Source organism: Caenorhabditis briggsae (assembly GCF_000004555.2).
Source record: "Caenorhabditis briggsae complete genome, chrV, whole genome shotgun sequence".
In the NCBI taxonomy this organism is placed as follows: Eukaryota; Metazoa; Nematoda; class Chromadorea; order Rhabditida; family Rhabditidae; genus Caenorhabditis; species Caenorhabditis briggsae.
This window is the reverse complement of record NC_013488.2, coordinates 17137782-17154698: the sequence shown is the minus strand read 5'-3', so window position 1 is coordinate 17154698 and position 16917 is coordinate 17137782. Positions and strand designations below refer to the sequence as shown.

General features: G+C 37.7%; 3 protein-coding genes across 3 annotated transcripts; 2 read left to right on the top strand and 1 right to left on the bottom strand.

The window, feature by feature from the left end:
- Positions 1–469: 469 nt before the first annotated feature.
- Positions 470–1543, top strand: CBG18673 (the record flags this gene model as incomplete). Its single annotated transcript, XM_002638409.2, has 3 exons — positions 470–982; positions 1028–1189; positions 1244–1543. 3 exons carry the CDS (start codon positions 470–472, stop codon positions 1541–1543), a joined length of 975 nt encoding a protein of 324 aa, XP_002638455.2.
- A 3765-nt stretch (positions 1544–5308) lies between these two features.
- CBG18674 lies at positions 5309–10946 on the top strand (the record flags this gene model as incomplete). Its single annotated transcript, XM_045238430.1, has 13 exons — positions 5309–5381; positions 6247–6355; positions 7339–7449; positions 7493–7670; positions 8089–8200; positions 8274–8358; positions 8508–8633; positions 8700–8825; positions 9384–9494; positions 9538–9700; positions 10184–10475; positions 10527–10712; positions 10771–10946. The coding sequence occupies 13 exons, from the start codon at positions 5309–5311 to the stop codon at positions 10944–10946; spliced, it is 1848 nt and encodes a 615-aa protein (XP_045096549.1).
- Positions 10947–15789: 4843 nt separating this feature from the next.
- On the bottom strand, positions 15790–16647 carry CBG18676 (the record flags this gene model as incomplete). The annotated part of the gene is made up of 3 exons (XM_002638411.2): positions 15790–16053; positions 16202–16261; positions 16306–16647. The coding sequence occupies 3 exons, from the start codon at positions 16645–16647 to the stop codon at positions 15790–15792; spliced, it is 666 nt and encodes a 221-aa protein (XP_002638457.2).
- Positions 16648–16917: the final 270 nt, after the last annotated feature.

The following is a 16917-nucleotide window of genomic DNA, read 5'->3' as shown; positions in this document are numbered from 1 at the left end:
TTTCCGAAAAATTATGATTTCTTCTTTTGTTTACCAAACTTTTGCCCCACCCTGTAGAAGAAATGTGATGGTTTTGTGGAAAACATTGAAACCCAAACGTTGTAAATCGAATGCAGTGAACCCCAATATTTCTGCAAATTATATGGAAAATATGGAAACAACTCGGCAATGATCAGAGAGGTTCAGCAAACTGGTGCGCCTTCGGCGCAATTCCCTTTTTTCCTATTACTGATTCATCTCTTCGCTCCTCACTCTTTGTTAAAAATGAGTTATAATAAATGATTGAAAAGAAAACCCGTTTTCCAATGTTTATTTTTCCAGTTGCTCGATTTTATTTTCTCTGGGTTGTTTCATTTATCGAAGGATAGTGACAAGAAAAATTAATTCAAAAAATAATTTTTACAGCTGCTTTTCCAACTATTCCTGCAAACATTTGTGTACGAAACATTTCCGCATGTTTTCAAGAAAAATGAATTTTAGTGAAAACGGAAATTCCTTGCTTCATATACAGAATAATGGAAACACTTTAAAAGATATCCTCTTAATTCTTTTTATCTATAGTATAATAGTTTCACCAATTTTTGTGATTTATTTAAAAGTGTACAAATTGAATAAAACTCGAGACGAGGAAACTGCAATTTTTCAAATCATTGACCATTTTCACGTAATTAACAAATATCTGACTACGGCATTTTGGTGCTTGACGTCACTCGGAATTTTGTTGTACTTCTACGAACATGAAAATATTGCTGTTGTTCTTATCATGATCAGTGTTATACCATGTTCATGTGTAACAGAAGTCAACCAATTTCTACTGGGATTATTGGCAATTCAACGATTTTTCATTTATTTCTATCCGAGTACCGAGAAATACTTGAACTTTTCAAAAAGAACTATGAAGTGGATTTTAATAATTGCTTATTCCATTTCAGTTTTGGAATTGGTACATGTATTTAAAAACGAGGATTATTCAATTAGCTACGTGAGCAATTATTTTTTAAACATGAAAAGTTAAATGAATTTTCAGGTATATAATGGTTCTATCCAGGTATTTTTAACTGCATCTGCTTTATTATACATTCCAATTGTGATTAGTATTAGTAAAGTAGCTAATTTGGCATCTGCAAAAATCAATAAACCTCAAATATTTGTTGCTTTGCAACTAGTAATCGTTGTAGCAAAACAAATGGTACAGAGCTATCTGAATTTGAAGAAAAATTTTTTGAATTAATATTTATTTCAGGTTTTCTTAACAATGTTTCTGGTTTGTGAGTTTTTTGATGTAACTCCAGATGGCTTCATGGCTGAAGCTATTAAATCGGTTGATCCTAAATTTATACCAATGTTATTGGCATTTTTTAACTCAAAAGCTGTTGATATTCTTTTGATGCCAACAATCACTCAAATCACATATCTTTTGTGTAATAGAAGAAATTTGATAACTTTGTGGAGATCGCTGAAACCTAATTGTTGCAAATCAAATGCAGTGGACCCGAATGTTCCTTTAAACTATATGGAGAATATGGAAACAACTCAGCAATGATCATTTTGTGTATTTTTGATCACTTTTTCATTCTTGCCTAGACGAATTTTTTTTTCAATGTTCACAAGTTTCTAGCGTTTTTGTGATTGGAAAATGGAATTTCTACTTTAAAAAATCATTCTTGTAATAAACAAATGAAGTTGCGTCTCTTTCTCGGTTTGTCTATTTGTCTGTTTGTCCGCAAATTTTGAAAAGCTAGAAAATTAGATATAAATTGACGTGACCTTTTAAGAGAGAGTGGATCGCGAAGCGACGAAAAAAAAGTCAAATCGCGCCGAAGGCGCACCATTCAGCTTTTTGAAAAGCCGGAGGCGCGGCAAACAGGCTGGTAAATAAAAAACTTCCGAATATACCAACATTCTGAAAATTTTTAAATATTCCGATATTCCAAAACTCAGTACTTCACAAAATCGGAATATTCCAAGATTCCAAAGTTCCGTAATTTCGACATTCCGAAAAATTCCAAAAAAGCCATTCCAAACATCTCTGGAGATTTCCAAATTATCACTAAAAATCAGAAAAGGAGAAGTCTGAAAAGCAGAAATTTGGAAGTTTAAAAACTATTAGAATTTGAGACCGTACGAATCGGGGAGAAACCAAAAAGGGGGAGTGAAAAGAAAAGACACATTTTTCACAAGTCTTGCCAGTATTAAAGGTGAGGGGACAGGAGATTTTTCGTAGTTTTTTTGTAGCTAGAGTATGCATTCTACCGTGACGGTGTACAACGCTTAATGTCACTCTGCGTACAGCTGTCGTCCTCGCCTTTATGTATGCAATCGGGCGCTGCCTCTTTGCCCGCGTGGCTCAGTCGGTAGCGGCGCCGCACCCTCAATCCTCGCCTTCACAAGTTCAACTCCTCGAGGGACATCTTTGAACGGAATTTCGAGAACATTATTTTTTTCATGTCCCCCCACCTTTAACGGAATTTTGTGACAAAAAATGTTGACTTTTTCATAGAGAACGATGTCTTATTACCGTAAAACCTGTATTAGAAGGGCCCTTCCAATTGAAGTGCCCCCATATAGAACTCAGGAAAAATAGAAGTGCTCCCTCTATTTGAAGGGCCCCTCTATTTGAAGTGCCCCTTTGACTACCTCATTTGATTTTCGGTCGTTTTTTCTGTTGTTTTGATTGAAAAATTGTCTGATTAAAAAAAAGAATATATAGAATGGGAATATATAGAGATTCTAGCAATCAAAATGTTACCAAGAAATCTGAATTTTAATAAGAAATGCCCACTAAATTCAAAGAAACTAATTTCGTTTGAAAAAATGGCGGATTCAAAGACGAGGCCTCGTAAATCAACACGGACGGCGCCCGCGAAGGTGCCAGTTCAGGTGCCCGTTTTTTTTTTAATTCGGAAAAAATTGTGTTAAAACCCACGAAAAATACAAGTGCCCCCTCGAATTGAAGTGCCCCCCTAGGGACGAAAAATAGAAGGGACATCCCTTCTAATTGAGGTTTTACGGTATATAGTTTTGAAGTGTCGAAAATCTCATAAACCGCAATTTGTGGTTTTCAAGGCAAATTTCAAAAGTTGGATTTTTCGATTTCAATTTTTGTTTGGTCAAGGAAAGCAGTTTTTGTTCTATTGGTTCATTGTAGGATGACAAAGTTTTTTGATCATTAAACCGTCCGATCGGGATTACCAGTTTTTTTTCGGCACATTCCTTTTTCGCACACACAGAACTTCCAATTTCAAAATGTTTAGATTTTTTAGTGTTCTAACTATTTTTCTGAATTTCAGTTTTTTTTTCGTTTTTGCTATTACTGACTATGAGATCAAAGATTGTGATTGGAGAAATTTAGAATATTGTGATCGACATTTGGATCAAATAGAAAAGATAACGTAGCAATTCTTTTAAAATCATTAAAATCCCGGACTTTCAGAAACTCAGAATCTCAGAATCTCAGAATTTCAGTGCCTTAGAATTTCAGAATCTCAGAATCTCAAAATCAATGGTTTCCGTTTTTTTTCGAATCTATTAGAACTATGATTTTGGAAATATTTCTTGAGCGAAATTTGAATTTTCCAGAAAAGTTTGAATTTACGAGCGAAATTTGAGCTTTCGATTGAAATTAAAATTATTAAAGGTGGGGGGACAGGAGATTTTTCGTAGTTTTTTTGTAGCTAGAGTATGCATTCTACCGTCACGGTGTACAACGCTTAATGTCACTCTGCGTACAGCTGTCGTCCTCGTCTTTATGTATGCAATCGGGCGTGCGCTTTCTCTTTGCCCGCGTGGCTCAGTCGGTAGCGGCGCCGCACCCTCAATCATCGCCCTCACAAGTTCAACTCCTCGAGGGGCATCTTTGAACGGAATTTCGAGAACATTATTTTTTTCATGTCCCCCCACCTTTAAAGCGAAAATTGATTTTTCCAGCGAATTGTCGCTTTTTCGAGCAAAGTTTGGAATCTCTAGCCGAATCTGAATTTCGAGCAATGTTTTTCTTTTTTCCAGCCAATTCCTCTTCCGCAAACTATCATAAAATGTACATCATTTGAACAAAAGACCGAAAACAACACGGAAGTACATGCGGTTGGAGATTAGTTGCATTAATCCTTCCATTTCAGTTTCCCGCTTTGAATTTTTTGATCCGTTATAATCCTATCGGGGAAAAAACTTTCGAATTTCACGTTCTATCCAAATTTTCATAAAATTCCTTCTTCTAGGGTTCAAAATAATTGTTTTCTGACTTTTTGGCTCCGCGCCACTTCGAAACCGGTCTTTTCGAAACTACGTGACACTTCGAAACTAAATGAAACTTTGAAACCAGTCATTTCGAAACCCGAAAAAAACACGGTTTATTTTCAAAATGAAAAATGCTACCAAAAAGTTGTGAACGGACAAAATCTAGATCTCAATGAGAGTTATTCACCTACGTACTCCCCTCTCTTGAGTACTGTTCAGTAGTCTATTCTCCTCCCCCCAATTCCAAACTCTATCAAAAACTCGAATCCCCACTCCGTTTCTTCACCCGTAAAGTCTTCCAGAAATGCAATATCTCATACTCTTATTATCAAGATGGTCCCTCTCAACTTGACCTCTTCTCTATCAGACATCGTATACTTAAATCTAAACTTGTTCTTCTTTACAAAATGATTAGTGACGCCTCTTATATGCCAGAATTATCCTCTTTCTTAAGAATTTCCGACTGTCCTAGGAGACCTATGACCCTTATTCTCTCTGATAAATGTACTGATGACCTCTTCTTCACCACCGCCCCTATTTGGAATGCAATTGTAAGGAACACTCCCCAATTTTTAACTCCTGGTCAATTTTCTACTTTAATCAAATCATCCATCACCCGGTTTTAGTTGTCCGCTTACTGTTTCCTCTCTTTTAATATCTTGCCAACCTTACACGTCTACTGTTCTCTTCCCCATTCTCTATGTTCACTTTACCTAGAACTTCCGTTATAACTTTTGAGCCATATCTCTCATCTGATCAATAATAAATAAATGTGGAGAAACCGGTTTCGAAATAACTGGTTTCGAAGTGACGCGGAGCCGATTTTTGGATTCTCAAAAAATAGTGTAATCTCTTTTTTTTTATTTTTTTAGGCTTAAGGATTAGTCACAGGAATAAATATGTGTTTTTTCTTGATTAAAATTCGCATTTTTGGACACTTGAAAATTTTCCCGAATTGAAAACCAATTCGGGAAATTTCTTCAATCTTTTCATTATCTTCCTCAACAATGAAACGGCGAATTTGACGGCCTGATTTTAAAGTTTCTCGCTCAGAGGAACACAACAGACAGAAATGAAGGTGATCGTTTTGTTGGGTACCAGTTTGCTGGTTGGACTCGCCAGCGGACAACTTTCATCTAGTGGAAGTGAGTTTTTCAAAATTTATTTTAATTCAGACCCAATTCGATCGGATTTGAACCTTCTCGATTTAAAGGAGGCCAGACATGAAAAATTTCAAAGTTTAAGTTTTTTGATATATGACACAGTACAGTCAGAAAATATGTTTGGCCATCCAACCATAACTCCATTTTGCCGTACATGCGAAAACGTTTTAAAGGTGGGGGGACATGAAAAAAATAATGTTCTCGAAATTCCGTTCAAAGATGCCCCTCGAGGAGTTGAACTTGTGAAGGAGATGATTGAGGGTGCGGCGCCGCTACCGACTGAGCCACGCGGGCAAAGAGAAAGCGCACGCCCGATTGCATACATAAAGGCAAGGACGACAGCTGTACGCAGAGTGACATTAGGCGTTGTACACCGTGACGGTAGAATGCATACTCTAGCTACAAAAAAACTACGAAAAATCTCCTGTCCCCCCACCTTTAAAGGCAGTAGAAGGCAGGCGCCGCGTGGTGTAGACGTGAACGCGCATCACGCGTTCGATTCCCATCTGTCCGTTTTCGTTTTTTTTTCTGTTTTCATGCGGCGACATCATGGAATGACAGAATATCGACAAAAAGTCTGGAATTATCGCCTTACATTGAAGAAATCTAGTGTGTACTAAAAAAAAATAAATGCTCGTCAAGTAACGCGCATTAGGTCGCAATCGCACGATTTTCCGTCAGAATACATGATCTCGCTCCAAGAAAACTCCGTAGACTTTCGTCTCTGGCCTCCTTTAAAAAAATTGAAATTTCCGCCAGTCCAAGAATGAAAAGACCGCGAGACATTCAACCCTTCTTTTCGTTTTTTTATGGTTTAGTTTTCAGAAATGTTTTTCCAAATTTTCAGACCAGTCCGATACCCCACAAAATGGCACTTTGAATAGCTGTGCCAGTGTGAAGTGTCCAGTTGGAAAGGAATGTGAGGAGACTACTGTACAGTGCTCTGTGGCGCCGTGGTAACTTTTTTTTCAACATTTTTTTTAATGTTATGAAAATGCTCAATTGTTTTTTGTTCTACATTTTTTCACCTCCAAAAAAGGATTTAACTTTTTCAAAAACAAATTTCAGTTATCAAAAAGTGTTCTGTGTTCGTTTTTGGATTTTTCTCTTTTTTTTTCGAAAATTTAGATATTTCTGATACTCACATTGCATTAGAATTCAAAAATGCTTCAAAATGAGCCCATACACGATTAAGCTCCGCCCGTTTTTTCGGAAGCGTCGCGGTCGTGCGTAGCGTGTCTTGTCGAAATTTTCGAATAGACGGAGCCTAGTCCAGTTTGAGCTCATTGAAAGAGTTTTGGATTTTTTTTATTCAATGGAAATATACGAAACATCTTAATTTTCGAAACAAAAACTACATATTTTAAAAAATTTTTCAAACACACTTTTTTTGAAGTTATATTTTGTTTTTTCACATACAGTAAATCATTTTAGCCTTAAAAATGTCCTGTGTTCGTCTACCCATTGCATTTAACCCCAACTGCACTATCTATGCCTGTGAACGTGACAAATGTCCAATCGGTGAAATTCGTGAAGAATCCTATGACGCTTGTTCTAATCCTCGAAGGTGCCGCCCAAATGTTTTCTATTGCTCATTCTTCAATTTCGCATTACACCGTGCATCTATTGTGTGGCATCTAATTCACGTCTTTTCTACAGTAACCTGTAAAAATGTGGAATGTCCTGATGGCGAGAATTGTAATGAGATATTTCTGAACTGCGAGAATCGGCAAAATTGGTACAGGAATTTTTTTTTGAATAACTTTTTTCTGTTAAAGCACTCCTTAAATGTTCTGTTTCCAAAAAATTAGTGGTTGCGGTACAGCAAGCTGTCCAAATGGGGAGAAATGTGTAGAGCAAAATCTGGATTGCTTGATAGAATAGTGTTAGGTCAAAAGGTAAATAGCTGAAAATCCCCCTGAAAAATTCCAAATTTCAGTCCAAAAGCTGTCTCATGCGTCCGAAAGGGCGTGTGGGGATGTGATGTCATGCGATGTGAATCAAATGAGACTTGTGAGGAGACGGAATTGCCGTGTTTGAAGGCTCCATGGTAAAGATTTTCAAAGTTTATTTTAGACAATAAAAAATTTCAGCGGAATTCGAATAGCTTGTGTCAGTATTCATACCAATGGTACGAGTGGTCCAACAACCTATGGTACGAGTGATTCATTCACGTCACCAGATTATCCGCCAAACGTGTGTCCACAGAATCAGACTAGAACCAATTGTATAAACAAGTGCAATGAGGAAAAGTGTCCAGGAAATGGTTTTGTGAGTTAAATGGGATAATTAAGACTGAAAACAAAGGCTTTGAGAAGTCCTGAAGTGTTCTAAACTTTCAGAAGAATCATTGTTAATTTAAAATGACTCAAACGGGACTGAACACTCTTCCCTGTGTTTGATCATTATGTTCTATCGATCTTAACAGTCCCATCTGTTCCAATGGTTCAGACTTTCTATATACAGTATCGGTCAATAAGATATACGAAAACGCATTTCTAAGTTGATTTTTGAGCTTTTCAGCAGTCCCATAAGGCTTCAGACGGTCCACACAATTCAAACTACCCAAAAACCATAATCATCTGTTGGTCTCAACAACACTGAAGTCCTAACGGTGTGAAACATCCAAAAACCCTGAAATACTTCAGAAGACTTCAGCGGCCTACCAATCGAACCTAATACTTTGCAGAACTATCCATGTACTAAATACTGTGGTTTCGGATGTACGTGCGCTGCGGGATTTGTTAGATCCAGCGACGACAGGTGCTACAAATTGGAAGACTGTCCAACCGATGTTTACGGTAAATTTTTAATGTTAAATTTTTGATTTCCAATCTTGAATAACCGCCAGATCCCTTTAAGTTGGAATTTCAGTCCCAATGAATCCGTGCACCACCATGAGATGCGCTTCAGGAACCAAGTGTCAGAATCTAGGGATAAATTGCACAACGCTGCCATGGTAATTGGAAACACCTTTTTTCAGCAACTTTTCGTGCCAATGGTGACATTTAACTTTAGAATATGATACAATTTCTCTTTGCCACGTCGTACCATGTAATACCATTGCCCTGTACCTTATCATATTCAAGTGTTTTTTGAAATTTCCAGTGAGAACTATGGAGCATGTGTGAATACTACTGTAGTGGACAACTTGGCCGGTGGATGTGCTACCCTGATATGTGGAGCAGGAACAACTTGTCAAGAAACCTTGGTGAAATGTGCAAACGCTCCATGGTAAAACATTTTGAAATTAAAAAAAAAACTACTCTTAAAAATTTTCGCAGAGAAACTTTTTTTCAGCCCTCGCCATGCCAAGTGTGTTCCGGACTTAACCCAGAATGACACTTTGGATAGTTGTGCCAATGTGACGTGTCCAATGGGACAGATCTGCGAGGAAACTACTGTACAGTGCTCTGTGGCGCCGTGGTAATTTTTAAATTTTTTGAAATTTAACAACGTTATAAAAATGCTCATTTGTTTTCATTTTTATTTTTTCACCCCCAAAAAAGTATTTAACAAGTTCAAGAACATATTTTAGTCCCCAAAAAGTGTCCTTTATTTGTGTACCAATGGCATTTAACCCCAATCGCACTATCTATGGCTGTGAAAGCGGCCAAATGCACAATCGGCGAAATTTGTGAAGAATCCTATGAAGTTTGTTCTAATCCTCCATGGTACCACCCAAATGCTTTCCATTGCTCATTCTTCAAATTTAGCATTACACCCTGCATCTATTGTGTGCCATCTAATTCACGTAACTTTTCTACAGTAACTTATAGGAATGTGACACGTCCTGATAGCGAGATTTGTAATGAGATATTTCTGAACTGCGAGGTTTCAAACATTAGCGGATGCGGTACAGTAAGCTGTCCAAATGGGAAGAAATGTGTAGAGCAAAATCTGGATTGCTTGTTAGAACAGTGTTAGGTCAAAGTTTAGAGTATTTTGGCCTACAAAATTCCCCTGAAAAATTTAAAATTTCAGCCCGAAGGCATTCTCATGCGTCCGACAGGGCGTGTGGGGATGTGACATCAAGAGATGTAAATCAAATGAGATTTGTGAGGAGACAGAATTGCCGTGTTTGAAGGCTCCATGGTAAAGATTTTCAAAGTTTATTTTAGACAATAATAAATTCCAGCCCTATCCGGTTAGCTTGTGTCAAAATTATCCATATCAATGGAACGAGTGGTTCAACAAATTCCACGTCAACTACAAATCCATTAAGTGTGTGTCCAATGAATCAGACGATGAGCGATTGTTTGAACAAGTGCAGTGAGGAAAAGTGTCCAGGGATTGGAATTGTGAGTTAATTAGGGGTAATTACGACAAAAAGGTCAACTATGTGCAATCACACTCAAAATTAAATTCTACACACTTTCATGGTTTATCAAATTACCTAGCTACTGTAGTTTCTGAGCTTTGTGCTTTTCAAGTTGGCGCGTCTCCCTCATCCCTCAAGCTCCGGGCGGAGGACAGCGACAACTTTAAAGGCGCATATCTCAGAAACTACGGTACATAAAGTAATGTGAATTACATAAATATTCGAAATTGAATTATTCAATGATTTTAGCGGCCACAACCGGTCTTAATGACCCTTTTTGAAGGCTTGATACTTTGCTTCTAACGATCTTAACGTCCCCCTCAGCACTAATAGTCCAAACGGTCCAAAAAATTCTAGCTGCAACGAAAAAACATTTCTACATCTTAACGACACTACCCTAAAATATCCAAAAAGAACTAAACGGCTTAATGCTCCTACGAAAAGCAAACCTAACCCATTGCAGAGCATGATGTGCACCAAACACTGTGGTCAAGGATGCGCGTGCGCTGCCGGGTTCGTTAGATCCAGCAATGGAGAGTGCTATAAATCAAAAGACTGTCCACTGGAGCAAGTTTGCGGAGACAATGAAGAGTACCGATGTGAGAATTGCGCTGCAACATGCAAAAATCCCGAACCAAACTGTCCAGAACTACATAACAAGAAGTGCAATAAGAAGTGCATTTGTGCAGCCGGATTTGTGAAAAAGAATGGGAAGTGTGTTACACTAGCCAGTTGTCCGGATCATGATCATAATAGTGAGTGGGCTTTTGAGTAATTCGACACAAAAGCAGTGTTCTGATCTTCAGATATTACCTGCTTGGGGACCGAAGAATACACCGATTGCCTTCCAAAATGCCGTCAACTTTGCTCAGGATCCACCCAATGCAATAAAAACAGTCACACAGATATGTGTACCCCTGGCTGTGTCTGTAGACCAAGTTACAAATTGGACAGCAACGGAACATGTGTTCACAATAAACATTGTTTTAAGAGTGAGTTATAAACTCGAATTAAGGAGGCTCCCTCCCTCTAAACGTCGAAGTTTTTCAGCCACTGACTGTCCTGTGAACGAGGAATGGTCCAAATGTATCTCACTTGACAATGTGTGCGGAATGGCTACTATTCAGAAGGTCCCACTACGCAATCAATGTTTTTCCGGATGTGTTTGTGCAGCTGGATTCGCCAGAAATAGTAATGGAACTTGTGTTGAACAAGACAAATGCTGATTTGTTCCATTTTTTGGTTTCTATCGAAGAGAGATGAATTGTTGTGTTTTAAAGTTTTTTGGGGTTTTTTGAGAATCGGGAAAAGAATATGGAATTATTGTAAATTAGAAAAATTGAAAACTTCAAGTTTCAATTAGAAAATTACCAAAAATTGACCATTGAATTAATGTGAAATGGACTATAGCAAAATAGCAAGAAAAAACTATTCCAAGTTGAATCAATATCTCCATCCAGTAATCATTATCTTTATCCATAAAAATTTCCATTTTTTTCATCAAAGTTTGTCATCGTTTGGACCGTACTGGGTGGGTAGGATCGAATTTGGAATTTTCATAACTCAAAAGTGTCCTATCTCTCAATATCTTCCTAATCAGAGATGAGCGGAAGAGATTTAGGGAAATTTAAGGAAGACGGTTTATCTTCGAAATGAAAAATGCTACCAAAAAGCTGTCAACAGACAAAATGTAGATCTCAATGAGAGCTATCGATTAGCATAAAATTTTTTTTTGAAATTTCGTTGGATTATTTAAATAGAGTCTTTCTTCCGTCTTCTGTGTGCCAGACGGAAGACGGAATACGGAACAAACGCCATATCTCAACTCCCCATCATTATTATGAGATAACTTTTATACCAATAAATAATTTTAATTGATAATTTATTGATCAGAAGAAAATATGGCACAAAAGTTATAACGGGAGTTCTAGATAAAATCCCTAACGAGATGAACCTAGAGAATGGGGAAGAAATTGGTATACATGTAAGGTTGACAAGGTATTTAAAAAAAAAGGGGAAAAGGTGAGCTAAAACCGGGTGATGGAAGATTGGATTAAGGTAGAAAATTGATCGGGAGTTAAAAATTGGGGAGTATTCCTTACAATTGCATTCCAAATAGGGGCGGTGGTGAAGAAGAAGAAGTCATCGGTACATTTATCTGAGAGAATAGGTCTCCTAGGACAGTCGGGAATTCTTAAGAAAGAGGATAATTCTGGCATATAAGAGGCGTCACTAATCATTTTGTAAAGAAGAACAAGTTTAGATTTAAGTATACGATGTCTGATAGAGAAGAGGTCAAGAGAGGGGAGTACGTACAGTACTGGTCAAAAAGGTATTCGCAAATAGTTTTTCGAGCATAACTTTTCTGAAACTTCCCGGATCAATCTGATATTTTAAGACAAAGTTAAAAACGGTAAAAGAAACTGATTCAACAACAAGAATAGTCAAAATTTCAAAAAATTGAAAAAAAATCGAAAAATTCATGAAAATTGCAAAAAACCGGTAAATGGAACTTTGACTTCTGAGATCTAGGATAGACCGGTAAACGAAAAATAACAATAGAAAATGAATAAAATAGCTTTAGTACTTCGTTGGGAAGCCTTTGGCGTCGATTACCGCCTGACATCTTCTTGGCATCGAGTCGAGAAGGGTGTCGATGACAGACATCGGGATGGCCTGCCAGACATCTTGGAGTTGGTCGAACTTCTGGTTGGCATTCGAGGCACGGACCCCTCTAAGCTATCTCTCGACATGCTCCCAGAGGTGTTCGATCGGATTCAAGTCCGGAGATTGACTTGGCCAGTCCAGAAGATCCACGTGGCGGCGTCGGAACCACTCCTTGATGTGCTTCGAGGTGTGCTTCGGGTCGTTATCCTGTTGGAAAACGAACGCCCGGCCCACAGTAGACCGTGCCCAGGGTCTCATTGTGTTCTCCAAGATGTCTTCATACACAAAGCGATCCATGATGCCCGTAATTCTTCTCAGCGGGCCGATTGAAGTCCCAGAGAAGCAGCCCCAGACCATCACCGATCCACCTCCATGCTTGACGGTTTGGAGCTGGTAGCTGGGAGGGAACCGACATCCAACCGGACGGCGAATCCACTTGATACCGTCAGTACCGAACAGATTGACCTGGGATTCGTCGCTGAACACGTGATTAGCTCAATCNTGACGTCCCCAGTGGAGATGAGCTCTGGCCCATGCTACGCGGGCGATTCTGTTCTTCTTGCTGATCGATGGTTTCTTAGCTGGCCGTCGTCCCATATGGNAGTCCAGCATCTTGAAGACGTCTTCTGACGGTTCTCAGGGATGGTGTGACTTCATTTGGAGTCTTCACGACCATCTGAATGTCCGTAGAACTCCTCTGGGGATCCTCTCTTGAAGCTCGGACGATGTTCCGATCCATGTTCTTCGACGTGATACGCGGTCTTCCAGGCGATTTTCGCTCCACCAAGGCTCCCTAAACATTTTTTCCATAACTATACTATTTTTGAATATTACCTCATCCCGAAACTGCTTCAAGATCTTCTCGATGGCACGTTTAGTAACATTGAACTGCTGCACCAAGAGGTCCTTGGAACATCCACTTCTGAAGCCGATGACGATGGCTTTACGGATGTCCTGAGAGATGTTTTTTTTTTCCGAGGGGTCTGGCCATGTCTGTTAACAGTTTTAAATACATAGGAGCCAAAACCAACATTCTTAGAAACCATAATATTCAAAAATATAAAAATATGAAAAAAGTGAAAAAACGAAAAAATTGAAAAAAACAAAAAATTTCTGAAAATGATGCAATTTTCTTGTACGCAATTTGTCGTCACCGTGTACGACATGCACAGTAAAATTTTCAGATCGATCCCTTAAGTTTCAGCAAAGTTACTCTCCAAAAACCGTTTGCGAATACCTTTTTGGCCAGTACTGTAGGTAAATAACTCTCATTGAGATCTAGATTTTGTCCGTTCACAACTTTTTGGTAGCATTTTTCATTTTGAAAATAAACCGTCTTCCGTAAATTTCCGTAAATCTCTTCCGCTCATCTCTGTTCCTAATATATAAAACGCTAGAGGCGTCTGTCTGTCCTCTTGAGGATCTGTGGACTCTTGAAAAGATCTTTAAAAAATAGATTTACGTGACCCTTTAAGAAAAAGTGAGCCGTGAACAAGTAAAAAAACTGATCGAATCGGCGCATTATTTTTAGTACAGCACCATTCTCTGTTCTATCAGAGAATGCGTCTTAACATCACATCATAAATTTCCATAAGCCCGAAATAGAACAGGTGAAACTTCTTTGTTTGAAAAAAAACGTTCAGCAACACATCATATATTTCCGAATCCAGATAAAGGAAAAAGGACAAGTGAAATATTGCTCGGCTCAACACTTCCCACATTTTTCTTGCCTACTTCTAGATATGAACGAAACGCTTTCATGCTCACATAACTCCACTCCTAATTGCTACATTGGTGCTGATTTATTGAAATGGCTTGTGCCGTCTGTTACAGTGTACAATATTTTTGCTACGCTCACTTTTCGGCTGTATGTTCAAGTACATAAGAAAAACAAGTCTCGAGATAAGAAAACAGCCGTTTTTCAAATTATTGACCATTTTTATAAAATCAACAAAAAATACATCCAAGCTATATGGCTTTGGTATGGAATAGCTGCTGCAGTGTATTTCGTCGATTCAGTTTTTCTCTCATATCCATTTTTAATTTCGCTATTCCCTATTGTTGTCATATTTTGCGCTGTAACTGAAGTGAATCAGTTTCTTTTGGCGTTATTAGTAACTCAAAGATTCTGCCTTTATTTTTTTCCAAGTACTAAGAATCGTCTCAATTTTTCACGATGGACTATGAATCTGATTATCATATTGGCTTATGGAGCTTCATTTCTTGAATTCGCCCTAGTTGTGTATCTACATTATGTATTCCCACAATCAACATATTTATTTTTCCAAGTATTTTTGCGCTGTAACTGAATTCATCGGGTTTCAATTTTTGCTGCTATTTTTGACAGTCCTTTTTGAAATCAAACTTCCAGATCTACAACGTTTTACTCCAAGAGTTTTTGATAGCATCTGCTGCTTTATACGTTCCAATATTTATCAGTATCAGAAAATTGGGCGATTTAGTAGCTTCTCCAATTGATGAACTTCGAAGATGTGTTGCCAAAAAATAGTTGCTCAAATAAAAACTCAATTTTCTCAGTCTTCTTTTTTTCAGATTCTTGTTCCTGTTTTCATTTACATCGCCATGAAACCTTCACATCAGGATGCCGTAAGTTGTTTGTCAGAAAAGTATCAAATCAGTTCCTGTTTTAGTATATTATCCACACAAAACTTGTGGATTTGTTGCTCTCGCCAATACTCACCCAAATGACATACCTTTCTTGTAATCAAAGACATGTGATGGCTGTGGGAAAAAATCGAACCCAAATTGTGTAAATCGAATGCAGTGGATCNCAATATCCCTNTAAATCATAAATAACCTATGAAACAACTCGGTCATAATCCACTATTACAATTCTTTCCTTGATTTTTTTCTATTCGAATTTAAACATTTTACTTCAAACAGCTAAACATTCCTTAAACACATCAAACAAGTAAATGCAAAAACTTGAATTCCTTATCATATCGAATCTTACGAACAACTCTGCCATTTCGGGGAACCTGAACCGCTTTAAGCATTATCGGAAAGTATTGGAGCATTCTGGAATTCGTGTTATTGAAAATTGATCTAAAGTTGGGATTGTTCCTTTATTCAGATGTCTCCTCATACTGGCGATTCTGCTTCCTTTTATAGCATCTCCTCAGCATATCCACGATTATGCTCTAGATCTGATATGGTGATAAGGAAGTGATCACGCCAAATATGTAGCGTTGAATAGTTGGAGAATAGAGTTTATGACTATTTGTGTCATTCTAGATATGATCTAGTATTGTTGGATTTGAGGTCATGCAGTACAACCTCTGCTGCCGCGACACTCCAGCCCATTGATTGAAATGACTATATTAGAGGCTGAAATTTAATTATTATTGGATTTCGAAAGTTTATCAACGTTATTTCCGGGTTCTAAAGTGTGGTCTCAACTCTCTGCCCGTATTGAACTCGAACATCCGAATCGATTCTTCTAGAACTTTTGAAAAACCATTTGGGCTTAACCGTCTTCCATAAAGCCATCACATTCCTCCTATTACATCCAAGATATGTGATTTGAGTGATTGTTGGCATCAGCAAAGCGTCGAAAATTTTTGAACATTCAATTGCTGCAGAAATTCGAAGAAACGGTTTATCTTCATTGTCTAACACTCCATACAAGGCATAGAATAGAAAAAACTGAAATTCAAGTATAAAAAAAAGGAAATTCTGATAAATTTGTACCATTTGCTTTGCGACAACAACTACTAATTGCCAAGCAACAAATCTTTGGGGTTTTTTTGATTTTTGCAGATGCCAAATTAGTCAGTTTACTTATACTAATTACTATTGGGATGTATAATAAAGCAGAGGCAGTTAAAAATGCCTGGAGGGATAAATTATAAACCTGAAATTTAAATTTATTGCTCAGGTTAAAAAATAATTACTCACGTAACTGAGAACTGAGTAATTATCTTCCATAGCAGATATTGATAAATTTGGTTCTTTTTCTGAGCTTGTTTTCAATAGAAAAATACCTTCTGAAATTGAACATGCATAGGCAACTACCAGAATCCAGTTCACCGTTCTTCTGGAGAAATTCAAGTATTTCTCGGTGCTCGGATAGAAATAAACGAAGAATCGTTGAATTGCCAATAAACCAATCAGAAATTGATTGACTTCTGATACACATGCAAATGGTAGCGCACTGAAGATAAGGAATAAATAAAACAAGGTCAAATAATCCAAGTAGTACAACAAATATTCAAAAGCCACAAAGCACCAAAACGCCATGGTCAATTTTTTATTGATTTCATGAAAATGGTCGATAATTTGAAAAACTGCAGTTTCCTGATCACGTGATTTATTCAATTTGTATACGTTTAAATAGATCGCAAAAATCGATAAAACTATTATACCAGACACAATGAAAAATATGAGATAATACTTAAATTCGTTTTCCAGATAAGGGTTGAAATGGCGCAATAAAGTCTCGCCGTTACTAGAATTCATTTTTGGGGGAAAAAAAGAATAGAATGAGATTATGGAGGCTCTAGGGTGTAT